This window comes from Chiloscyllium punctatum, chromosome 40 (genome assembly GCF_047496795.1).
Source record: "Chiloscyllium punctatum isolate Juve2018m chromosome 40, sChiPun1.3, whole genome shotgun sequence".
In the NCBI taxonomy this organism is placed as follows: domain Eukaryota; kingdom Metazoa; phylum Chordata; class Chondrichthyes; order Orectolobiformes; family Hemiscylliidae; genus Chiloscyllium; species Chiloscyllium punctatum.
In genome coordinates, this window is record NC_092778.1 from 67,606,417 (window position 1) to 67,632,962 (window position 26,546).

General features: G+C 40.3%; 1 protein-coding gene across 3 annotated transcripts in view; it reads right to left on the bottom strand.

Annotated features, from left to right (window-relative positions):
• Positions 1-26,546, bottom strand: part of smg1 (SMG1 nonsense mediated mRNA decay associated PI3K related kinase) — a 173,947-nt gene that overhangs the window by 112,359 nt on the left and 35,042 nt on the right. For 2 of the 3 annotated variants that reach the window (XM_072560185.1, XM_072560184.1), the window contains exons 3-13: positions 16,236-16,388; positions 12,819-12,955; positions 12,560-12,618; positions 11,208-11,421; positions 10,738-10,863; positions 10,584-10,656; positions 8,833-8,930; positions 5,708-5,881; positions 5,228-5,452; positions 4,581-4,682; positions 1,220-1,489 (exon numbers count right to left, since the gene is read on the bottom strand). In XM_072560185.1, the coding sequence (XP_072416286.1) occupies positions 1,220-1,489; positions 4,581-4,682; positions 5,228-5,452; positions 5,708-5,881; positions 8,833-8,930; positions 10,584-10,656; positions 10,738-10,863; positions 11,208-11,421; positions 12,560-12,618; positions 12,819-12,955; positions 16,236-16,388 (1,631 nt within the window). Of the gene's footprint in view, positions 1-1,219; positions 1,490-4,580; positions 4,683-5,227; positions 5,453-5,707; positions 5,882-8,832; positions 8,931-10,583; positions 10,657-10,737; positions 10,864-11,207; positions 11,422-12,559; positions 12,619-12,818; positions 12,956-16,235; positions 16,389-22,568; positions 22,674-26,546 lie in introns of all 3 variants that reach the window. The other variant, XM_072560186.1, reaches the window with a different exon arrangement.

A 26,546-nucleotide genomic window follows, 5' to 3' on the forward strand; every position in this document is an offset into this window, starting at 1 on the left:
GGGTAAAATCTAACTAAGGCTTCATATTCTATTTAGCTTAGACACCTGGAAGCTCAGGCACATTTGCGATTTACACATCCTGCATTGTGGGAAATCCTGGATGTTCCTGCTGGTCTGGACAGTCACATGTCAGGAGGTGCCTTCAGTCAGAACACATGTGCCATGGGTTTTGGAGCTTGAGTGGCACCTGGGAGGTTACTATAGTGTAATCATATGGCGGAGAGGTTTGTCGATGATGTGGTCACCTCCATACTTAATCAGGTGCAAACAGAGGGAGAATGGGTGACCAGCAGACTAAACAAGGGGAGCAGGCAAACAGCACAGGAATCCCAAGTTCACTACACTCGCAAACTGTTTCCTGGTCTTGGAAAACAGCGGTTCCTCTGTGGAAAATCAATGGAATGGCCAAGTGGGCAAACCAGTAGCAAATGGAAAAGTAAGAGGCAATATAGTGGGAGGGATCGAGACTAAGAGAAAAGTTGAGAATTATTTTCATCCAGAGGATGGTGGGTGTCTGAGTCAGAATGTCTCAATACTTAAGCAATATTTACATATTCACTTGCATACCCATAGCTCCAAGATTTGCCACAAGGAAACGAACTGCAACCATAATAACCTAGGTTTGAACGAAGATTTTTATTGTGGAGTTAATCCTCACTCTGCACAGGGTGTTTGTAAGGATTTTACTCTGATTAAAGGAAGAGTGTGAATTTGAATGATTTTCTGATGTCACATGGACTTGTTCCAACCTTTCTTTTAGTCTATTATATAGTTCATATTTTCTTGTTTAATATGGTGTTCTAAAAGTCCCTTGTGGATGTGTTCAGTAACCAAACTCAACAGTTTTGAAAAAGGCAAAGTTAAAATCGAACAAACTAGGTTTCACTCTGGGAACTGGCTTGTCTGGTATTAATGTCAACTGGGATCATATCTCCCGAGATGACAACATTTCTATTCTGGCCTAGGAGAGTCTAGCAAGACATTTCTCATGGAAGCAAAAATGTGGAAAAATAAGGCAGCTGTTACTTCAATACTCTCCGTATGTCCCCCAAATGGACGGCAATGGTGTATATGATCTAAAACAGATCTCCAGCTTAATCCTTTCACTGAGTGTGTGAACAAAATTTGAGAAAAGATTCAGCAAGATATAGTCTAATTTCATGAGAAGCCATACACGTACATAATTAATTTAACTCTTCGGTATCAGGGTAATACTTACACCAATCAAGGAATTTTTTGCATTTCCAATTGTAGTAAGGGCACTTAAGTCAAATATTATTACAAACTCTGCATTTTCCTCTTTGAATGTTCTGTCCCTGAAAGCTTCATGCTGTATCTCTGAACAGACGAGAGGAAGAGTCAGGCCTTGAAGGAGACTGTTAAGTGCACATGTCATTTCCCCCAAGATAAGTTTGTAAGCAGTCTCTAACACAGGAATATTCTTCAGACTTAGCACAGCTTGATACACATATTGTGCTGCTGAAACAACCTGGATAGGAAAAGATAGATAAATTGACAAAAAAAAATTACTAAAATTCGATAAAAGTACAAGTTAATTTACTAGAAAAACATAATTGAACATCTCACTAAAAAGATTTAATACAAAACATTCAAATACAAAAACCAGTGAACAGGGATTTAATTGGCATAATATTTGAAGCAAAAATTACAGCCCTTTTATTCAACTGGGATCAAATCCACATTACAACATAAAAGACACATGAGCACTGAGGTAATGAGGGCAAAACTTCTTCCGTGTGTTTCTCAAACAAAGTGGTCGGAAATCTCAGCATGACAGATTTACAGCAGCACAGAAACAGGAATTGACATCTTAGTTCAACAGTCAGCAATTTGATACATTTTGTTGTTTTAAAAAAAAGATTAGAAGGGCATTGCAGCCTCAGAAGATACTCAAATCTAAATAGTATTCAGAACAAACAAGGTTTGCTTTCTATTCAAATTCAGGTCATAAGAAAATAATAAAACCAACACTGATTTTCACCTACCCCTATATTACGAAGAAGAAACATCTGACAACAACAGCTCCCAAATTAGTAAACACGGAACTATCAAACACAGTTCCAAGGCAATTACCTGAGATTGGAAAGAGCAGCTCAACAGTTTGTAGTTCCACATGATAAATCATTCATGTTTTCAGAACCCTTATCTATACTGACACTGGAGGCTGTCCAGAGATGATTTATTAGCATGATACCAAGAATAGAGGGACTCGATATGTGAGGATAGTTGAGTAGATTAGGCCTGTACTTATTCAAATATAGAAGAACAAGAGATAACCCTTTTTAAACATACAGAACCCTTAGGGGACTTCACAGGACGGATGCTTCAGACGGGTTGTTTCCCCTGCTCCAAGAGTCTTGAACCAGATGGAATAGTGTCAGAATATGGGATTGTCCATTTAAGACAAAGATGAGGAGGAATTTCTTCTCTCAGAGGGTAGTGAATTTGTGGAATTCTTTACCACAGAGGGCTTGAGGCTGGATCATAAAGTATATTCAAGGCTGAGACAGATTTTTAAATCAGTAAGGAAACAAGATATGAGGAAAAGTCAAGTGGCATTGAAGATTATCAGCAGGTCAGGCAGCAGCTAAGGAGCAGGAGAATCGACATTTCAGGCGTAAGCCCTTCATCAAGAACGGCTTGTGATTCCTGATACGTCAATTCTCCTGCGCCTCGGATGCTGCCTGATTTGCTGTCCTTTTCCAGTACCACACACATGACTCTGATCTCTCAGCAGTCCTCACTTTCTCCTAGTTTAAGTTTTTATCATTATTCTGTATGTATTGAAAGTGGTTGTGCAAAACATCAACTGCCCACCGTGCTAATTAAGAGTGGTAACGTTTCATTGCAAAACACGTTGCTCACACTCTACCCAACAGGAAAAGAGATAGTTAAGCACTGATTAGAAATCATTACAAAATATCTTCATTTTATGAAATTCTCACGGTATGAACAAAAATATTCACGAATGATCAGATCAGTGTATGAACCACTTGAAACAGTTGGTAGAGTATTTCAAATGCTGCAGACAACCTATCGCCATCATGTTCAACACTCAAATTTTTCAGTTTTAGCTTAAACATTAGTTTACTATCTATAAATTCTGGAACGTCTCAACATCTCTCTATAACAGTCTTAACAGATCATGCTTGCAGCGTTCCAGTTTCACTGGAAACTCTATTGTAAAAGCAGATACATTGCCTTGTACAGAGTTCCACTCTAGTTAAATGCAACCATTTAACTTCAACATGTAGCATCCTTTGAATTCAAGGCAGCCTTGAAATCTGCAAAGAAAACACTCAGTACGTTCTCGTCTTTTTAAAGATTTATTACCACTTAAAAATTATTTTGAAGTTATCAAAAAAGTCAACTTCAAAATTACATGCAAAGTAGAAACTTTAAGGGTAAGCAGATCTAATAACTAATTATATTTTCAGATGTTCAACAAACCAACATACTATATGAAATGATCATATAAACCAAATTAGGATCTTTATATCAACAACCCAAGAGAACTGCGGATGCAGGATATCAAAGAAAAGTACAAATTGCTGGAAAAACTCAGGTCTGGCACATTTCAGGCCTTCTTCAGAACTGATAGTAGCTGGGAAAATTTGGTATTTATGCAGAAGGTAGGGTGATGGGTGATAAAGAGTAAATGATAGGTAGAGATAGAGCCCAGAGGCCACAAAACAGTTGGACAAAGGAGTGGATAACGGTCAGCCTAGGAGAATGAATAGCCGCTAATGGGTTGCAAATAATAGCAGACTGTGTGATAACAAGGCCGTGTGTGCGTGCGTGCATGCGTGTGGGGGGGGGGGGGGGGGGGGGAGGGAGGAGATAGGGACACGTAATAGCAGACTGTGATAAAAATTCCTGAAGAAGGGCTTTTGCCCGAAATGCTGATTGTCCTGCTCCTCAGATGCTGCCTGACCTGCTGCGCTTTTCCAGCTCCACTCTGATCTAAACTCTGGTTTCCAGCTTCTGCAGTCCTCACTTTTGCCCTGTGTGATAACAAGGCCTGATGTGTGGGGTAGGGATTTGTAATAGCAGACTGTGATAACAAAGCCTGGTGTGGGGGGTGTAAGAGACATGGGAGAAAGTGCCACAAGCTCTAGAACTGCTGAACTCAATATTGACTCCAGAAGACTGTAGAGTTCCCAAGCAGAAAATGAGGTGCTGCTTTTCAAGCTTTGCTGGAATATTACAGCAAGCCTGAGACAGAGCTGTTGGCCAGGGAATGAGGTGATGTTTTGAAGTGGCAGACAACAGCAAGCTCAATGTCAGTTCTGCAAATGAAACATAGGTGTTCCGTGAAGCTGTCACCCAACCTACACTTCATTGCCTCAATGTAGAGAAGACCTCACTGTGAGCAGCTAATGCTGTTGACTCAATTGAGTGAAGTGCAGCTACCATCAGTTTTTAAGAAGGGTTACTGGGCCTGAAACATTAACTGACTTCTTTCCACAGCTGCTGAGGTTTTTCTGCAATTTCGGTTTTTGTTAGCATCATTGTATACTATTAAAGAGCGCATTCAACTCATCCATCCACGACCATACCTCTTTCTCCCTGTGAAAACGGAGCTGAAGTAACTTAGACTGTGGTGAAAACAGTTTTTCAACAAATGATGCTGGCAATTTTGTATTTATTTGTTCCACAATCTGGAAAACAAAATCATTTTACTTTGAATTTTGACATTACATACTGTAATCAAGTTAGTTGTTACAGGTATCAGTGGCAATACTTTAGTCTCTGAATCAGAAGATGGTGGATACAAATTCCATGCCACAAATGGAAGCACAAAATCTGGGCTGAGATTTCTAGAGCTGAATATACACCTTGTAAGTGAAATACCAAACTCTGGCCCTATCTACCATCGTAAAGGAGGCAAACAATTCTGTATTTTCATTTGAAAAGTAAAGAACACTTCCTGTTAGCCTGCCAAAATCTATCCCACATCAAACATCACTATAATCAGATTATGTACCCTACTCTCTACTTTTTTGAGACTCAGTTATCAATACTTTGGCTTTTTGAGCTTTCCTAGAGCAGTGGCTCCATTTTCAAAGCGCTTCATAGATTGTGCAGTAATTTGAGACGCCTCATAAGTGCAAACTGCTTTTGCTTGCTGCAAGATCCAAATATAATGCTCTAGCTAATCACAACAGGTACAAAAACAAACCCTCAACTATCTAAGTAGACTCACCAGTGTTAACAAGTTTAAGACAGAGATGATGTACTCAGCACCAAACATCTGACAACTGTCCAGCTGATCCAATCCATAAGTAATGGTAATCTCACAATGTTTGGCTACATCTGAATCCATGCTACCCAACAGAACACACACACATTCATTTGCAGCGGTCAATACTGCCTCAGAAAAGAAAACTTGTTTTGCCGTGGTTACACAGTTCACAACCCTCAGGAGGACCTAGAATGAAAGAGAAACAGAGTTTTAAAAAAAAATCCTCAAAATATTATAATCCAGTCATGTGACTCTCTGAACTTTGATATGGGGATGGATCAAGAGACAATGAAGATTTTAGACCTGATTCAAAGAGAAGCCTACTTTTTTATACTTTGTAATTCAATCCAAAGGAGACAGAAGTTTTACAAAAAAAAGAGCTCATGAAGATGTATAAGCAAGGAGATGGATTAGAAAAATAATCTCAATACATTTTCTTACATCTGTCACGTAAGCCTCAGTGATTGGAGGGCCTCTAATTGGACTGAAACGTTCTCCAATGCTTCTCACGACAGTGCTGAACACCCTCAGAAGTGCTGCTAACTTCGGTAATGAGACTGAAGGAGGTGGAATGTCCTCATCAACTGCTTCCCCAGAGGCCACATGACTAAGATCCTGTAAATGCAAATAATCAAGTTGTTCACCACACAGGAGCTGTAAAGAAATTAATCTTTTATGGACACTTGTCCGTCAATCACAGCAGTGAGCAGGAATTTGTGACCAATCTGTTACTGGCCACCACTGCCCTGAGACAAATGTTAACCACACACCAAACCAAATTTCACAGGAAAATTCATCACATGGCAGTTATTACTTTTTCACACAGAGATGTAGGACTTGTTGCTGCTCATCCTGGACTGCCTTCGAGAAGGTGGTGCTGAACTACCTTCTTGAACCACTGCTACCCATGAAGATTAGATTACTTACAGTGTGGAAACAGGCCCTTCGGCCCAACAAGTCCACTCCGCCCCGCCGAAGCGCAACCCACCCATACCCCTACATCTACCCCTTACCTAACACTACGGGCAATTTAGCATGGCCAATTCACCTGACCTGCACATCTTTGGACTGTGGGAGGAAACCGGAGCACCCGGAGGAAACCCACGCAGACACGGGGAGAACGTGCAAACTCCACACAGTCAGTCACCTGAGGCGGGAATTGAACCCAGGTCTCTGGCGCTGTGAGGCAGCAGTGCTAACCACTGTGCCACCGTGCCACCCATAAAAGGAGTAGGTATGCCCACAGTGCTGTCGGGAAGGGAGTTCCAGCTGGAGACAATCCAACAAATTTGGTACTGTTTATATTTAGCTGCTACTCTGATGTGGATCAGCTGTATAAATCGGTCAATTTCATTTGGCGTTCCCACTCAACATCCAAAAGTGTTAGACTCATCACCAGAGTGATCACGGTTTAGCCTGGCGTAAACAGCTTACACACATTGCTTGAAAGCACCAACTGTCAGCATATATTTTGAAAATAACTGACTCGGTTTTCAGAATTTGAACTTCAAAACAGTGGTATATGGTATTGGGTACTTTTATACAAGGGTTTTTGAAAAGTTATTAGTCAGTCCTTCCAAAATATTGATCTAATCCAGTAATTAGGAGAAAGTGAGGACTGCAGATGCTGGAGATCAGAGCTAAAAAATGTGTTGCTGGAAAAGCGCAGCAGGTCAGGCAGCATCAAAGGAGCAGGAGAATCGACGTTTCGGGCATGAGCCCTTCTTCAGGAATGAGGAGGGTGTGCCAAGCAGGCTAAGATAAAAGGTAGGGAGGAGGGACTTGGGGGAGGGGCGTTGGGAATGCAATAGGTGGAAGGAGGTTAAGGTGAGGGCGATAGGCCGGAGAGAGGGTGGGGGCGGAGAGGTCGGGAAGTTGATTGCAGGTCAAGAAGGTGAAGTAATCCACTAATTGTCAGAAAGTAGGGAAACGTGGAATGTTTATGAAAGATTGTTAGTACTGTGTTGCATTTAGGGTGGGTGTGTAAATATTGTATAATCAAGGGCTGTTTTTAGCTTAGGAAAGAAACCGAGAAACCAATCTTGAAGCAATTCGGATGAAACCTGACTGGGCTTACAATCCCATAATACAATTTCTCTCCTCGAACGGAATATAAAACAATCCATGGAAAAAAATTACTTTAGTATAAAGTCAATTAATGTAACTTCCAGACCAGGAGCGTAGATACTTCCTAATTGGCCTGTTCAGAAATGGTATGACATACTTCTGGATCAGGTGGGATTTGAACTGGGGTTTCCTGGCTCAGATAGGGACACTACCACTGCACTACAATAGCTCTCCAGAACACAGCACACTGTTAGCAATCATAAGGTTATTATAAGAGAGAGCAAATCTAAGCTTTCAGTTTTGTGAATATTTAAAACAGCTTCATAGTTCAGACAAAAGAATTGAAGAGAACCAGCTACATCAAAGTTTGAGATGAAGGGGTACTTGCTCTATCTATGAAACTGCAAAGGTAGAGTGTTGGAGATAGACAAGGTGATATTTATCATGTGCTCTAAGATTTTCAAACTGTGCTCTATATTAAAGGTTTTTTTTTCCTTTTACGCAATGAACTTCTGTTCTATTGTTAAATCTAATCATGAAGCCTTATGTTTTAACAAACTATGATTACATTGAAATAAAACATTTGATCTATCGAGCCAGGTTTCATCTAGGATCTGACTTGGTCAGTACTCTCATTAGCTGGCTCCATAATACAACCATAAAAAAAACTGTTAGCTCATTCTGGCAGACACAGACAATACTTGCTGATCAGTGAGAATGGTGGGGAGTCATTACAAACGTAACAGCAGGTGAATTCTCATTGAGGTATAAATATTAGCCTGGATGCAAATCACCATCACACAGATCAAGGGATCTGGTCTTTCGTATAGTCCTGTTTGCGGGAGTTTGCTAAGTGCAAATTAGATGCCACTTGTAAAATATCAAAGACATTTAGTGGGCAAGAAAAGTCCTTTACAAATACAAATTTGCCTTTCTTTTACTGAACTTTACTCTCCAATGCATTCTTGAAATGGCATTCTAAGAGACTACAGCATAACAGTTCAATAAAATCGACAGAACTTTCTGGAAAAATATCTTGTCCATAAGCCTTCAAACATTTCATGAATTCATAATTCAAAAAAGAACCGGTAGCTTCCAGTGAATGGTGAATATAGATCTAAATACTAAGCAGTATCAAATTATGAAAAAAGCAAATTATTGTTTGGGCCAAAATTAAAGTGTTAGAGAAACTTAGGTTTGGCAGCAACTGTGGAGAGAAAAACCAGAGTTAACGTTTCAAGTCCAGTTTGCTGTTCTGACGAGGAGTCACTGAACTCGCAGCATTAACCTCTCTTCACATATGCTGCTAGACCTGAATTTCTTCAGCACTTTGTTTTTGTTTCAGATCTCCAGTATCCAAAGTTATTGGTTTTGGACCCTTATTTTGGTTTAAAAAAAAAGCCGGTAATAACCAGCAAACAAGCAGTTTCACACAACTGAGTCAGTTTTTTCATGTAGAAGGACGCCTCAATTTCACAATTGTCAAGACTGTACCATACCTCAGCATAAGCTTCCATGTCTTCCAAAAACTGCCCCAGAAGGGTTGTGGAAAATCCAAGATCTGCAACCCAGAACTGTTCCAAACACTGCAGCCAACCTTTGTGTGAACAAATCCCATAATTTTTTAATTTAAGGGTTCTTGTGCAAAGCAAGTTAAAAATTTCATAGAAGAGCTTGTGACAAAGTCATGACAACTATTAATCAAGCTAGTAAGAGACTAGCTAGCAATTAAGTTGAGCATAATCATCATCAAGGCATTAGCAAGTTGCACTGTATCATCAATGCAGCATAATACTGTTTTAAAAACAGACAGAAGGTGTTGTTAAAATTCTTGGCATGAACATTCGTTCAGGTAATAGACATTTCTCAAAGTAGATTAATTAATTATCTTAACACCAAAAGCAGGAACATGCATCAGTGCCTTTAATATAGGAAAGGCATTTTATAGGAGTGCTAACAAAATTTGACACTGATTTATATGGGGAGATAATAACATAGCAGTTTGGTCAGATGCAGGTTATAAGAAGTCGAATAAAAAGAAGAACAAGAGGTGGCTGCTTAGAGAAGGTATTCCTGAGCTTAGGACCTTGTCAGCTGAAGTCATTATCCACTGTGGAGCAATGAAAATCATGGATGCTCAAGAGTCAAAATTGGAGGAGCACAGATGTTAGGGGATTGTGGAGCTGAAGGAGACTGTGCAGAGAATTGTACAGAAATCTGAAAACAAGAATGAGAATTTCAAAACTTGGGTTCCTTAATCAGGTGTCAATGTAGGTCAATGTGCACAAGGCTGACAAATGGCTAGTTGGGACACAGGCAGAGTTTTCAATGGCCTCGAGTTCATGTCTCCAGAAGATGGGAAACTGGCTGTGTGCAAATCAAAACCAGAGGTAACAGAAGGTGTGGATGAGCGTTGAGTTGGTCAGTTATATAGAGGTGAAAGTAGGTAATTTTAGTGATGCAGTAAATGCAGTCAGAAGTCCTGCTCAAAGTTGATAGCAGCTTCAGACCTGACAGATGGTCAGAGAAAAGTAGTGCCAGTATGAAAGAAAAGTGCAGCAGAGACTAGAAGATAAAATCTGCTCAACATCAACTTGGAGGAAATTTCTGCTCATCTGGAACAAGATGTTAGTCAAGGAGTCAGCCAAATTTGACAGTGGGGGTGTTAGCAGAGACAGTGATGAGAGAGAGCTGCATACCATGAGCATACTTTTCGATAGTGATGCCCTGCTTTCAATGTCACCACTGAGGGGCACCATATAAATGGGAAATAGGAAGGGCAAAGGGATAGACTCATGGAGTGATCTTAGAGGTAACCGTGAGGGAACAGAATGAGCATTCACTGCAAGTGATTGTCTGAATGCGACTGGAAAGCCTATCAACCATCCAAAAACTCACTATTTCAATAATTACGACTAAGGTTAATGACAACCAATTAGTACCTAAAGATAAAAAAGACCAAGTTACCCTTAATTGATCAAAAAAAATACAAACCAAAAGAGATGGTCATATAATGAAGGTGAGCATTCTTAGAACAAAATGGTTCAAACATAATTTAAGTGAAAATGGTTACATGGTACTTGGTTTCAAATGTTTTTGAATTTCACTTTACTGATATCGATCTTGCTGCCAATACCATTTTGAAACCTGCCATTTTTCAGCTGACCTGAACTACTTTGTTCAAATAGCTAACAATTCAAAGTAGAATTTTAAACGACTAAGAACCTACTGGAGTAAATATATATTTTACCTGACACTTGTTGCGTAAGCGATTGTTTCTGAGTGTGATCAATATGCCATCCAACAAGTATATCTACAGTGTCCTTTAGAATAAAAAGCATCAGATATCAGCTTACTGTGAAAATTAAAATATTATGATTCAATTTTTCCCTCATTATTCTTACCCTAAAGTTGGTACTAAATATATGGGGATAACAACGAGCCACCAATAAAATGCACTTCACACACTGGCACAGCAGCTCTGGAGTGTCCACATTTTCCAAAACAGTCTGCAGGCTAACCATCACCAGCTAGAGAGGAAAAAAAAACTAAATTAGTTCCAACTAAACAAATATTTTACCTGAGTTCAATGACAGCTTACTATCATTTTTCGTACTTTTTGGGAGTTTTAAAATCGTTTAAACAGAAAGTTGTCCATAATGATGATACTCAAAATATTTTTAGAAGTTTGATAATTTCAGAAAATGCAATACAGCTCCCAAAGACCTTTTATCACCCTTAAATCTGCTCTCCAAGTTATCTAAATGCATTAACGTGTGTCCACAAAATGAGATATTTTAGTATCAAAAGTGAACTTAAAATAAAATATTCCTAATTTCAGTTTTCAGGAAAGGTCATAAAACTAAGGACTAACCTGCATTACAGATGAAAATGCCTTCTTTTCTCCTGCAGTTTCCAATGCTTTGTAGGTGGCACACAAGTACAGAAGTTTTACCTCATCTTTGGTGGAAGAATTAAACTTACTAAAAATCCATTTAAAGATTTTCTCAGCCTCGTAACTCAGAGATACACACAGCAAGCCAAGGCAGCAAGCTCCTTCCTGTCGTAGTTCATGAAGTAGTTTACTACTGTTGATAAAAAATTAAAGGTGTTAATACCTTGCACTGCATGTATATACCTAGGCCATATATATAGACAAATTTAAAATAAAGAACGAGTTCAGAGTTTACGGTGAATTACAGCTATCCCCAAAAATTCAATTTGTTTTCTCATTTAAACAAATTAAACAAGTCACAAGCAAGACTAAAAATCCATCAATTGGTCATCAAAAAGTCACACAAAACCGTAATTGGAACCTGAGTTAGCTTGAATCAAAAGCACTTCACTTATTACTCAAGACAATAAATTCTATGAAGGGTAAGTTACTGCCAAAGCAAATTTTACGCAATACTCTATACCAGGACTTCCCTGAGTGGGGGTCGGGACTCCAAATGACACCACAAACTGAAATTTCAGTGTCACTAGCTCCAATGCAGCAATGACCAACACCACCCCGCCTCGGCTGTGAAAGTTCTTCTCCTTGTTCCCCCATCACTTACCAAGGAACTGGAGCAGCTTTCAAGCCTCAAAAACAGGGTCACATGGGAACACATTTTGGAAACACTGCCTTCCACAGATCCCAGAACAGTTAACTAAAAAATGTCAACTATTCAAAGATTAGGATCTTTTGAGATCAGTGGCTTAGCAACCTGGTTTATATGTATAACAGACTACAGTCTTATAACACATGATATTCCACAAATTAAAAAGACACCAGGTAGTATCTTGGAGCATCAACCCAACACCAAAGGACGTGCTAATTTGAGGTCCCATTTTGAGAAGGAACTCTGTGGTCAAATGCCTGATTGGGAGTTTTACACATCTCTTACAAAAAAAAATTAAATCTCCAAATAGTACCAAATAGAAGTGGCTAAATTAAAACGACTGGAAATAATGTGTAAAGATAACTTCAGCAAATGCAATCAATGACTTTTCCATATTATGTAAATATGGGAAGGTTAAAATTCACACAAGGATTTATTTTCTTCCATCCACAAAAGCAAACCGAGCTCCTGAAATATCCAACGAATGCATATACAAAGCAACTCGAGGGTACTTTTTAGAGAGAATTATGTCCAAAGAAAGAAGTATATCTTTTTTTAAAAAGCATAAAGTTCCTTAAAAGGATTACAAATTCTGACAAAACCAATGTATTTTCACACTTACCTCTCATTAAGCACATCCTGTATTGCAGTCAGAGCATTGTCTAATTGCTTAATTAGAACCTGCAAGAAGATAAAATTGCAATTATACAACAAATACAATAAAATTAGAAACATGACTCTGTAGCTGATTTCCCCTATGTTTATATCTTAGAAAGCAGCAACTGGAGAGCTGGTAGGATTTAGCATGTAGGCCCAACGTTCACCTGTCCCTTAGGATGCTAAGATGTGCATTTCCATCTCACTTTTCTTAAAATACTCACCACTTTGTTTTCTGGCTGCTGAATAAACTCTTTCAATTGCTTTATTGTAGCCAGCCGACGCTCCCTGTCATCTTCACGGGAAATCCTCCGCAGAAGATTGGACAGTCGAGACTCATCAGAATAAGATAAAGATCGCTCTATAAATTAAACAGTTTGACAAAGTTGACTACAAACCAAGTGAATAACATGGGAAAAGTGGTAGTTCCCATTCAACCTCTTTAGTCTGATCAGAGCTGATTTGAATCTTAACTCCACCTCCCCATCTTGATTTCCATACCTCCAATACCCCTTGCCCAACATAAATTCAACAATCTCAATTTCGGAATTTAAGTGATCTTTTCTTTCAGGAAGGTTTATTCCAGGTCTCAGCAATAATTTATGCGAAGAAACACTCTTTCCTCATCGCCCTTCAACAGACAAACTAACTCCAAGGTTATGCCACCTATTCTACAGTCCCCTAATGGAAGGGACAGTTTCTATTTCACTTATTAACTCTTCTGATCATCTTAATTAAATCAACTCAATCTTCACTACACAAGGGAATTCTATGAGTGCAGTGCTCCTAATGGGATCTAACTACAGTTTCATGTCACTCCCACTTTGTAACCCAGTCAAGATATTGCCCAACATTCTATTAGTTCTGCACCTAGATTATCTACTAGCTTTGCAATTTCTATTTTGTGGCTGTAAATTTCATTACAATACTCAGATTTCTGCGAGTCCAAAATAGGCAATAGATATTTTCTAATCAACTGGTTAGACGCGTCATTACACACTTCTGGAGCAGGTACAACTTGAACCTGGACCTCCTGGCTTGGAGGTAGGGACACTATCACTGCACCACAAGATCCAGAGGTCCATCCAAGGCACTGGACTGCACCCAATGTATTATAACATTTATTAACAATTTATTTGGAAACTTGATACCTGATTAATACTGGTACATGGCCATGCTTATCTACCACATGAGCTCCCTCTTCAAAATAAATGAGGTTGATTAGACCTGATCTACCTGTTACAAAACTTCATGCTGACTTCCCTTGAGCAACTTACATCAAAATATTCAGTGCCCCCAAACTAGATTCTAATAACATCCTGTTACAGCCAGGTTAGCAAGGGTAAAATAGCTTCCCTCTTTTCCCACTTCTAATCTAACAAGATATTTTTCAGACATATTACAGCATATGTCTGGGGGAGGTGGGTATTGAACTCAGACCTTTGGGCCAAGAGGTTGGAACACTGCCAACACACCACAAGCTCTACACTACAATTCAGTGATTAACCGTTCACAAGCAGTGATTGTGTTTGCTCGTCTATTGCTGGACTGAACAGGTTGTGTTTGGAGGGAAGGTTGAGCAGGTTGAAGTTGGAATCTTGTGGCCATTGGGAGTTTAGGAGAATGAGCTAATCTTATTGAAACAAAAGTGATGGGACTGGACAGCTGGATGCTGATAGGATGTTTCTATTTGTGGGGAATCCAGAGGGGCACAGCTTAACATAAGAGGAGGGGGGGGCTCCCATCCAGGCCAATGATGACATTTTCTTTCGGAGGATTAGGAGAGGTTAGTCAACATTTCTCTTCCTCCGGGAGCAGTGGAGGCTGGGGCATGCATCAAATTCAAGGCGATGTTAAACAGGTTTGATTGACAAGGTAATCAAGTGTTATGAGGGTCAGACAAGAAAGTGGACTTGAAGCCACAAGCAGACCAGCTATACCATGACTGAATGACAGAACAGGGTCAAAGGGCCAAATGGCCTATTCCTTCCCTGCATTCCAATGTGACTATTAAATGATAAAATGAATTCTTTAAGTTTGAAAAACCTCAACCAAATCAATCTTGTGAGAAAAACACAGTCTAGTACATGTTTGATTGAGGGTTTCAAACATAAAGAATTAGTAGATTAGATAGGATATGCTTTTGATGTGTGTTGAGGCTAGTGCTTGGCAGAGTGAGTCAATCAGGGTACATAACCTGAACAGCAGATCAGAGTCACTCGAGAGAATTTAGCAGACAGTCCTATCTCATTCTTTTTCTCTAATCTAGCAATCTATGCTGCCCCAAGCTCTGAGGTGCATATCCATCAAATGTCCAGAACCATGAGACAATGCATGTGCACAAGAATCAGTGGATGTGGACCCTCCCAGCAGCTACATGGTTGTGTAACTTCTAGGAAACATTGCTGGTAACATCTTTGAATTTAATTGTGCATGAAATTAAAGTACACAATCTTCACTCATGTTCTTTTTTCATAAAGTCCCAAAATGCTTTTATGGGTTCAACTATCAGGAAGCAAAGTCTTTTAATTGCTGGATTGTTAATCCAGAGACCCAGACAACGTTCTGGGAACCCAGCTATGAATCCCATCACAATAGATGGTGGAATTTGAATTCAAAAAACGAAATCTGGAATGGAGTCTAATGGTGACCATGAATTCATTGTCGATTGTCTGGAAAAACCCATCTGGTTCACTAATGATGTTTTAGGGAAGGAAGCTACCATCCTTACCCGGTCTGGCCTACATGTAACTCCAGCCCCACAGCAATGCGGTTGGCTCTTAACTGCCCTCTGGGTAATTAGGAATGAATAATAAATGCTGCATAGCCAACAACACACACACCCCGTGAATAAATAAAGAAAAATAAATTTGTACTTTCAAGACAAATAGCAAGTAAAATAAAAGGTTAGGTTGCCATCGTCCCAGAGGACAATTAGAGCTGCCCTCAAGACAATTGGTGTCAGCCTAACCGGAGGGTCACCATATCTCAGGTCAGCAACAAGGTTGAGGAGGTGGGACCTCAGCCTGGTAACCTCAGCCAGTATGTGGACTGAGCCTGCACTATGGATGCCAATTAAAGAACATATGTACTCATATAGAGAAAGTAAAGATGGAGGTATTATCCATTAAAATGCTACACTTTTCTATTTTTTAAACCAAACAGTCGTGCACCGCCAAAACCGAAGCAATTAATAAAGTGGTTCTCATTTTGAGAACTGGCACACCATCTCCCCAGAGCCATGATGATCAATGTTAAAATACTAGAGTAATCACTTATCCTTTACTCGATTAAACAACACAAAGTAATCTCTCTGCGCAGTGAAATATCCCACTTCCATTCTACTGTGAATGGACCAGAAATTTGAATGCGTACATACCAGAAACTCATGCTTGAGAACTCTCAAATAATTGCTTGGCATTTACACAACTTGATCACTGCTAAAAAGGGCTCTCAGTAAAGATGAAGAGCTTCGACTTCATGTCTCTTTCAGCAACATTTAAGATCTCTCAAAGTATTACCAGGTATTGCAACAAAGCAAAAATCCTAAAGAACTGGACAGCTTTTGTACCTCACCTCATCATAATAAAAGTATACCAATGAGAGCTATTATCTAGATACCAGATTAATAAAATTCTTACCCTGTGATTTCCTCATCTCCTTTGTGGCTAAAGCACGACTCCCATGCTGAATACTGCTTACATCCGTGGTCACATTGTTGACCCTCAGCTCTTGCCCCAACGACTTCCGACCATAAGCATTTTCACCAAGTCCTCCATTGATATCATATCTGCCTGTAAAAAAAAAATTAAATTTCAACTAAAACTCAATTTTGGTAGGCTTTGCTTAGTGATCTTTATGAAAAGGACCAATTACACTAAATTCTACATCAGTGTAATGACCACAAAGGCCCCTTTGTGCTGTAACTTTTCTACAGTGTGTATTTCTGAAAACCAGAGACCTTTTTCAACAATGCTTCACGATGGCTTTTACAGCAAGATTAACTATATAAAGCAATGCTATGACAATTAAAAACAAAGGTAAACTCGCATAGTGCCAGGGGACCAAAGGGCTGCCCTCCAGTCAGCTGGGGGACAAGGTTGAGAAGATGAAATCTTTGTGGTCACCTCAGTCAGTAACAAGTATCAAACCTGCATTGTGGCTCTCAAAGAGAATTTGGTTCCAATTTCCTGAGTGTTTAGGAATTCTGCTTCAGAGGACCTTAATTCTTCAGCTGTTGGAGGAGGGTGGAATTAAAGTTCAATTTCTGGACTTCTACTTTTTCAGATTGAGTAATGATGGCAAATGCTGACAATGGAGCAGTCGTCTGACATCACAAACGCCAGGTCTTTATACATTTCTATTAAATCAAACAGCTAATCATTTCTGCCCATCACAGCAAACATGAGGGGACATTCAGAAATAAAACTTGCTGATAGTACTGAGATTGTGATGACAAAAGAATCTACTCTGGTAAACTGCCAAACTGTGGTCTTTCATTAAGAAAGACTTATTTTCAAGCCTTACGTTTTGAAGTACAAGTCTAAAAATCAAAACATGAATTTTGAGAAGTAAACCTGACAACAGATTCCAATAAATATTTCCAGAGCAATTGAAAGAGGAAGTACACTGGAATAAACAGGATACCATACACAGCATTCTCCTTTCCAAACACATCCTTCATGCCATTCAACAGCCAAATAGCAAAAGGAAAAGACTGGCATCATCTGGAAGCTTCTAGATCAGGCAAGGTGGAAGTTTCAGATAAAAACAAGGACTGCAGATGCTGGAAACCAGATTCTAGATTAGAGTGGTGCTGGAAAAGCACAGCCGTTCAGGCAGTATCCGAGGAGCGGGAAAATCAACATTTCGGGCTAAAGCCCTTCATCAGGAATAGAGGCAGAGTGCCTGCAAGGTGGAAGCTTTTCAACAGTTTCCTCATTTCCCCTTCCCCCACCTCACCCCAATTCCAAACTTCCACCTCAGTAACTGTCCCCATGACTTGTCCGGACTTGTCCTACCTGCCTATTTCCTTTTCCACCTATCCACTCCACCCTCTCCTCCCTGACCTATCACCTTCATCCCCTCCCCCACTCACCCATTGTACTCTATGCTACTTTCTCCCCACCCCCATCCTCCTCTAGCTTATCTCTCCACGCTTCAGGCTCACTGCCTTTATTTCTGATGAAGGGCTTTTGCCCGAAACGTCGATTTCGAAGCTCCTTGGATGCTGCCTGAACTGCTGTGCTCTTCCAGCACCACTAATCCAGAATCCCGAAGTTTCAACATAGCCTACCACTTGGAAGAGACAGCAACCGTAACTGCCACTGAGCAGTCCTAGTTAGGACACACGCTGCTCACCCCTTGAGGACAAGGCTAAAATGAAAGGTAACTAGAACCAAAACAGTGACTGCTTTCTCTCGACAAATGTTGCCACAGCTGCCAAGTTTCTCCAGCAATTGTTTTTGTTTCAGATTTCCAGCATCTGCAGTCCTTCATTTGTATTACTGCCCTAAAAGTAGTCTCCCTCACCTCTCCCAACTCCATTGCCAGGTGCAGAGTTAATCTTCTGCTATAGAAGTATGCAAGACACTAGTAGAGGGGCTTGGGACCTGGAAAGTCACGAGTCTCATGGAGACAACTGCAAGTGAACATACAGAGCCTCGCACGGTGTTTACTGCCAGACAACTCCAGCTACCTGACAGCAACTGAGAGAGACCCAGCAAGTTGAAGAGAGCAGGTGAAGGAACACTCAGGCAGCTATACTGATTTTCTCTCTGAAAAGGAGGAAGTATACAGAGTTCACGGAGTTGGGCGTGGTATTAAAGAGCTTATCAACTAGTTTTCAAGAGTTACTTCGGAAGAAGTTCTTCTCAAACACACCACTGATGAAATCAAAGAAGGTTCTCCCATAAAACTTGACCAAATTTTCTATAGTACTCCAAAGGAGAACAGGTTTATTCTTCTTGGATAGTTCAATGACAGAGTTGGAAGAAATTCCAACCTATGAAATAGGATGACTAGCAAAATAGAAATTTGGAGATGTCAATTCTAACGATATTCTTTTCCTAAACAAATGTGAAGGATGTAGGCTCATCATCACAATATTCTGCCAGATCTGTGTATTCAAACACAAAAAGCCACAACAACACATTCCAAACACTAGAACCAGATCGATTAAGTCTTGTCCATATTCAGAATCACAGACATTAACCAATCACCAACTTATTCCTTCAACCATGTCCATCAGACTGCATCCCAAATGACAGGCGCAAAACAGAATTCCATGAAAATCAACCTTGCAACTCTGACAGATCCCAATTGCGTGGGTTTCCTCCAGGTGCTCCGGTTTCCTCCCACAGTCCAAAGATGTGCAGGTCAGGTGAATTGGCCATGCTAAATTGCCCGTAGTGTTAGGTAAGGGATAAATGTAGGGGTATGGGTGGGTTGCGCTTCGGTGTGGACTTGTTGGGCCGAAGGGCCTGTTTCCACACTGTAATGTAATGTAATCTAATCTAATCCAGACCAATTCCAACAATGCCTTAAGGGCCAAAAAACTCTCAAACTTAACTGAAAAACAGAAGTGGCCAGAGTGCTTGGGATGCCCTCAAGCCCTGCAAGAAAAAAACAAATTTTATGAGAGAAAATATTGGGACTTATTTGATGAAAATAATCAGGATATCAACAGCCGCTAGATGTTCTAGACCCAAACCAAAAACAAACGAAACATGGCTTACCAACAAAGCACAGACGTACAAAGGAATGTGAAGAACAAGTGGTGGTAGACAACAGCACTCTGACATGAATGATATTCGCAGCTTTTCCACAGTCAAGGAATATTTATGGCTGAAGTACTCAAAGACTTACTCCTCTGAAGTCTAAGGATGAGGAAGATCGAATTAGGGAAAGGAAAGTGTTAACACCCATTGAAGGGAGCATTCGAAACTTTTTAAAATCAAGAATCAGAGTATTTTCAACTCCATCCCTTAACATGCAGTTAGGGATGAGCTTGGTTTATGTGGTGATGAAAGCCTTCTCTCACCTGTGCAACAAAACAGGTGGTGGAATTCCCCCGAAACCTTTGAATACAAAGGAGGGGAGATAGAATTACAGCTCCACACTCTTGCCTGACAGATCTGGAATGAAGAGGAAAGTCTTCTGTGCTCAACGTGATATGATTATCACATGCTTCCAAAAAAAAAGGACACAAATCCAACTGTGGGAGCAATGGAAGCATCTCCTGATGCTCCCTCACAGGGTGGATTATACAAGAACTCTTCTGAACTGATTCATTACACTTGCTATTCCCAAATTTCAATATTGATTTAAAGCATCAAGAGGCTGAGGTTCAATTACTTTGTTAGTTTGTCACTTTTAAGAAAGTCACCATATCTAATATCAACTCCTTCACAGATGGTTATTTAACTGGACAAAGGACTTCGGCTTTAAATTGAGGGGTAGTTTGATAGAATGGATGCCCGCTAAAATTCATCACTATCCTCTGCCAGCATGATGCTATGCAAGCAGTGATCCTTAGCAAGTGGATCAACTACGGATCCCTTTCAGGTTAAGGCAAATATCAGGCAAGATTGTTAGTTCACTCCAACTCTAGCTGCCCATGCTCCACTTAACTAGAGGTGAGGTCCTTTCTGGAATGCAGCTTATTTATCGGATGGATGGTTAATCTCAGATGACTCCAATCAAAAGTGAAGACCAACACGACTTCAGTCACTGAGCTTCAATAACCTGACACTGCAGTAAATATTGTCAGAAAAGGACTCCCAGAAATTGCCAACATATTTGAGACAGGACAAGGTGGTTCTCAACACTAAAAGGACCAAAGCTCCCAACCAGCAAGCTCCTAATATACATACTTCAGTTTTGTTGATTAGAAGTTATATGGACTGCCTGAAAAATGTGAAACACTTTCAATGTCTCAGTAGTTACCTTTCACAGAAGGCAGGCACTGACAAGGAATTCCAGCATTGCAGCTGGAATCTGGTGTAGCCTTCACCATCTGAAAAATCCAATGTTTGAAGATGGCAACATAAAATCTGAAACAAGTTCTCGGTCTACTACACAGCCATGATTGCCACCTCAGTACAGGAATAAAACATGGACAACCTACAGGAGGCACCAGTGTTGCACCACTGTCTGTGGAAGATCCTACATATCAACTGAAGGATACATGCACCAACATTAATGTCCTCTTACAAGAGCTGTCTTCCGAAGAGGAGCCATTTGGGACTTGAAACATTAACTCTGCTTCCCTTTCCATAAATACTAACAGAACTGATTTTATCCAGCACTTTATTTTTATTAAGGAATTGGAGAAACTTGTTTTTCCACCTCTCATAGGAATGCAAATTCTATTTAGACCAATGGGATGAGAACCCTCCACAGCTAGTTAAACAAGTTTGGGTAGTCTCAAGAAGGGCTTATGCCCGAAACGTCGACTCTCCTGTTCCTTGGATGCTGCCTGACCTGCTGCGCTTTTCCAGCAACACATTTTCAGCTCTGATCTCCAGCATCTGCAGTCCTCACTTTCTCCTTGGGTAGTCTCAATCAAGCGTCCAACTTTATCCATCAATTCCTGAAAATGTTCCTGACTGGGATTGTTCAGCACTAAGTTTGATAAGTATCCAAAAAAAAACTTGAAATTAGCTCATTAACAATCCGGGTCTCTGCTGAACAATATGGCTCAGAAACTGTGGCCAACACCAAACCTTTAGCCTTGCTTGTATGGTGTGGTAGCTCCATGAATTAATTTATTTTAATGCATCCAAACTCAAGGTTTAGGGTAAGAGGGAAAAGGTATAAAAAAAACCTACGGGGCAACTTTTTCCAAACAGAGGGTGGTACGTGTATGGAATGAGTTGCCAGAGGAAATGGTGGAGGCTGGTACAATTGCAACATTTAAGAGGTATTTGGATGGATATACGAATAGGAAGGGTTTGGAGGGATCTAGGCCGACTGCTGGCAGGTGGGCTTAGATTGGGTTGGGATATCTGGTCTGCATGGACGGGTTGGACCGAAGGGTCTGTTCCCATGCTGTACATCTCTATGACTCTAAACAGTTGATCTTAAAAAGTGTTGAAGCACTGAGCTTTTTTTCCTGAACTGAACCAAAGTTTGAACAAAACATTATTCATGATCAGGCAATCAACACAATGGAATATTCACTGGCTTCACCTGTGACAAGATGCATTCGCGCAGGTATACAGTTCTCTTCATAACCAGAACAAACATTTAAAGTAAATTGGACACAAAAGCTCGATACAAACAAGATGGATTAGAGTTATAAAACATAACCGACAACTAGCAATAGTTACATGTATTGTGTAGATAGTCCAATTGACACATCACAACTCTCGTCCTGTAAACCAGTTTCAAGTCGCAGCTGATGAAAGCGCTAAAACTATACAGTTAAACCCTGAATGCCTTCTTATCATTTCCTGACTGTAATCTGTGTTATTTGACCAATACCCACGAGAGGTAGGCAGTAAGGTCCATGATAAATATGCAGATCAGGGTTCAATAAGATTGCTTGGCCATGAGCTACAATGTTATGGAAAAGCATGAACAGGGAAGCAGCGGAGATAGATCATGAAATAGCGCTCATAAAATAAACATTTTAAAAAAGCAACTTGGACTGTGTGGTCTATGGCTTTTGGAGATTCATTGTTTTTCAGTCACAGATTAGAAAATACAGAAAGTAAACTCTAATTTTGAAATGTACACTAGCTCTAGCATTGTGATTTTCATTATTTCTATCGTATAACATTCTATAGTATAACACTTTGTTTAAGTTAATGCAGTCCTCTCCAATATTGAAAGTGCGTTGCTCGATCCTCCCCTGCATCTGGTCTCCTCTTGGTTCACTTTCATTCATACTTTATTACAGCCAAATGAACTGTTGTTACATTCCCAGCGCTCCAAGTTCAGCTTTATGTAATACTAACCTAGTCCCATACCTGACATAAGGAAGGCTCTTACGGCACACTGTCCATTGCTCATTCTCTCCCTTTATAGCAGAATCTCTGCTCTCATTCCCACTTTTACTCTTTCTGACCTCCTTTCTACAGGAAAAGAGAGAAAGGGGCAGAGTTTAAAGGCCCCAAGCAATTTCTTCAAACAAATTGTAATTATTCCTTATTCATAATTAAAAATACAAACAAATGCCATATTATACAGCACATTTGGGATCATTACCATGCTGAGAGTCATCAGGCTAGTTCAATATGGCATCTGCAGTCCCTCAGGCTACCAGTTACACAATCTGTTTCCCTCGATGTTGTGGTTTTATGTGACTTCCTTTTAACCTACTAGTGTAAGCAATGTTGACATAATACTTGTATTGTTTCCAGTTATTTACCTCCACATTTAGTTACCTTTGCACTTTCAGAAAAGCAAGCACAAACACTGTAGTAGTTTTAAGTTAAACTTGCAAAAGTAAGTATGTCTGATAGGATTAACAATTTTTAGCTGTTAAACAGACAAAGCCACTTGTGCATATTAGATAAACTAATGAAGCTGGAAGTGATGAAACTTAACAGAAAGCACCATTCAGTAAACTGCGTTTGCAAATCCATCTAAAACTGAATGACAAAAATTTTAGTCTAGCCATTGTTATGAAGGTGCAGTGGCACTGTACCTTTAAGAGAGTTGAAAAGCTAGCAAGAACAGCACAAAACATTCTGAACAAGGTAACAATGGTCAAAACCAATAGTACAGATGAGTTGCCATGATACAAAAACAAATTCAAATTCAGCCAGTTTAAATTATGCCTCAAAATCCCAGAATCCAATCAAATTTGAATTTAGTAATTTGATAAAATTAAAACCAATGAAACAATCTGATGTTTTGGGGTATAAACCCAGACATTTTGAACAGCTAGCAGTAGAACTGCCAAGTCACTAAGTACAGACTGCCAGCAGAACGGCTCTCTGAAAGGTACCTATCCAAAAGAAGTTTGTGCAGCAGAACATTGAAAAGATGACAGGAAAATCTGCAGAGGAAGGTTCAAACTGAAGATTCAACAGCTGACTGGTTTTGAAGGTTGAATTTTTTTTTGAAAATCTTAATCAGGGCGTTTTTTTAAAAATCCGACTAGTACTGTAGAGTGGAAGGGAAAAGAAAGGTTTGAAAGAATGGAGTTGTAAATAGTTGTTGGTTTTAATATTCTCTGTTGGGCTTAAAGAATAAAGTTGCTCATTTTTACTTTAATGAGTGACCTCTGGGATAGCTGTTTGCATCTCGAATTTTAACAGATTACACCACATGGTGGATCTTTTCTGTGTGGCTGGTTTAAATTAGCAGAGGGGTTTACCCTGGGTCATAACACGGTGCATACAATGAAAATAGGCATACTCTACATTGGCAGGGCAAACTGTAACGCAAATCTCTACTACTCATTCACAGTTACATAAATGAAACTATTACTGATTTAACTACGTGAAGTCAGAGCATTAATGTTAAGAATCCTTAGTTCATGGAGGCAAACTAACACCCAAGACTGCAAACATCCTTTGATACACTGACAGATCAGAGAAAAAGCACACAAAAAGGTAACTGATTTAACACGAGAAATAGTGCAAGTCATATCACAAATATACACATCTAATCATGGAACTTCAACTCACCCTCATCTATGGCAAATACGATAACGTTCATTGAGAGTCATAGAGATGTACAGCATGGAAACAGACTCCTTCCATCCAACTCACCCATGCTAACCTGATATCCTAACCTAATCCAGTCCCATTTGCCAGCTGTTGGTGCATATCCCTCTAAATCTTTCCTAGTCATATACCCATTCAGATGCTTTTTGTATGTTGTAATTGTACCAGACTCCTCCATTTTCTCGGGCAGGTCATTCCATACATGCACCAACCTGTGGAAAAAAGTTTCACCCCAGGTCCCTTTTAAATTCTTCTTCTCTCACCCTAAACCTATGCCCTCTAGTTCTAGACTTCCCTCACCCCAAGGAAAATACCTTGTCTATTTACCCTATCCATGCCCCTCATGATTTTGTAAACCTCTCTAAGGTCACCCCTCAGCCTCCGACACTCAAGGGAAAACAGGCCCAGCCTATTCAGCCTCTCCTTATAGCTCAAATCCTGAAATGCTGGCAACATCCAAGTAAATCATTTCTGAACCAGTTCTGAGTTTTGTGAAACAAGAGGTTCAGCTGAGCAAGACTCAGATAAGAGCTTGCAGTTAACCATGGGGTGCTGGAGGCAAGGGTAATGGGCTAAGCAATCTTATGTACAGCCAGTTAATAATAATATTGGAAGCTGGATTCAAGATGGCAGCAACCCAGCAAGTCTGAAGTGCCCTGCCTAAGACTCGGGCAAAGTAGGGAACCTGCCTTCACCACACCTTTTAAATCATTTAAAATAGCTTTTGCCCAGCATACTTAGTCATTTTACATCAAAGTTGAACAGTTTGGTGTTGTTCTTAAAATGACTAAAGGCAAAAATTCCCGCAGTTTTCAACAGCCAGGGACCCCTCCCCCACCAGCAGTACCAGAGTTGTGCTGCAGAAGCTCAATCGAGAAATTGAAAAGCTCAGTCAACACGTTGGAGGGGCGGAGCAAAAGGCCTCAACCTCGGAAACTGCTGCCGAATCAGCTGAGCAGAGAGTCCGGACCTTGCAAGAGCACACTGACTACTTCTATAATTGGGGTCGTTGGAAAAATTTTCAGTTGCTGGGCTTTCCCGAACGGGAAGAGGAAGACCAGCTCGCAGATTTTTTGGAGCAACGACTCTCTCAAATATTAAAGTTGGAGTCCGGAAGGGTAAAGGACTTTTGGACTCTTAAATAGACTAAGATTTAAACCGTATGGATAATGATTTTATTTTCTCCCTTCCCTCCTCTACCCACCCCCCCCCCGCCCGAGGGCTGAGGGCCCTCCAGGACTTTCGAATTGGCAGAGGTTAATCATGGAATATACCCCCTTGACTCCCTCACAAATATGGTGCACCAAAAAACTGAATTATTCTATAAAATATGGTAGTCCTTTTTGAATTATATAGACACTGATATTTCTGCCATATTGTCAAGGGCTTTTGTCTGGCTGTGGTAGTGGTTCTGGCTGGTCCAGGGGGAGGAGTCCCATATAAATACAGGTTTTATTATGACTTGATGTTAATCCATTTTGAGTATGTACTTAATTATTTAATTATTGTGTTATTTCTTACTAGCAATGCAAGATATCTTATTTTATGCTTTGGTTGTTTGTAGGATAGATTAGTAGTTAGCAGAGTTTTTGTTTTTTTTTGTTGTGCTTTGGTTATTATTTGGTCCCCGTAAAATGCCTATACAATTCATTAGGAAACTGCTATTCCAAAGACAACAGAGAACTCATCTCAGTGTGCTCTCCCTCCAAGGCCCGGTATAAAGATGAAGGAGGTAAAACTATACTGTGTCTGAGTGTTTTGCTTCGACTGAGGGGAGGGAAATGGGACAACGGTAAGATCCCAGGAGATCCAGACCACAGTACACCTGCTGCTGCCCCAGGGAGCTAGCCAAGCACGCTGTGTCAGAGCGCACAAAGGCAGTGACCAAGTACACCAACTCCAAGTGAAACACTACATTGGACTGAAGATACAAATAAACACTATGAAATACTAGGAAACAAAATTTGGCACAGGCCACAAGGGAGACATTTGAGCTTTGTTAACCAAGAAGCTTGGTCAATGGGGACCGATCAAGAAACACGTTCACAAGTAGAAAAGACAGGCAAAGGGGCACAAGTAGTGAATTCCAGGCCTTCTAGCTGAGACAGCTGCAGGCATGGCCATCAACGAGGAAACAATTACAGTGCTCAAACAGCCAGAACGCGACAGGGTAGGGGGGCGCGGAGGCCAAGTCTCTGGATACTTTCAAGAAAGAGTTGGATAGAGCTCTTAAGGATAGTGGAATCAAGGGTTATGGGATAAGGCAGGAAC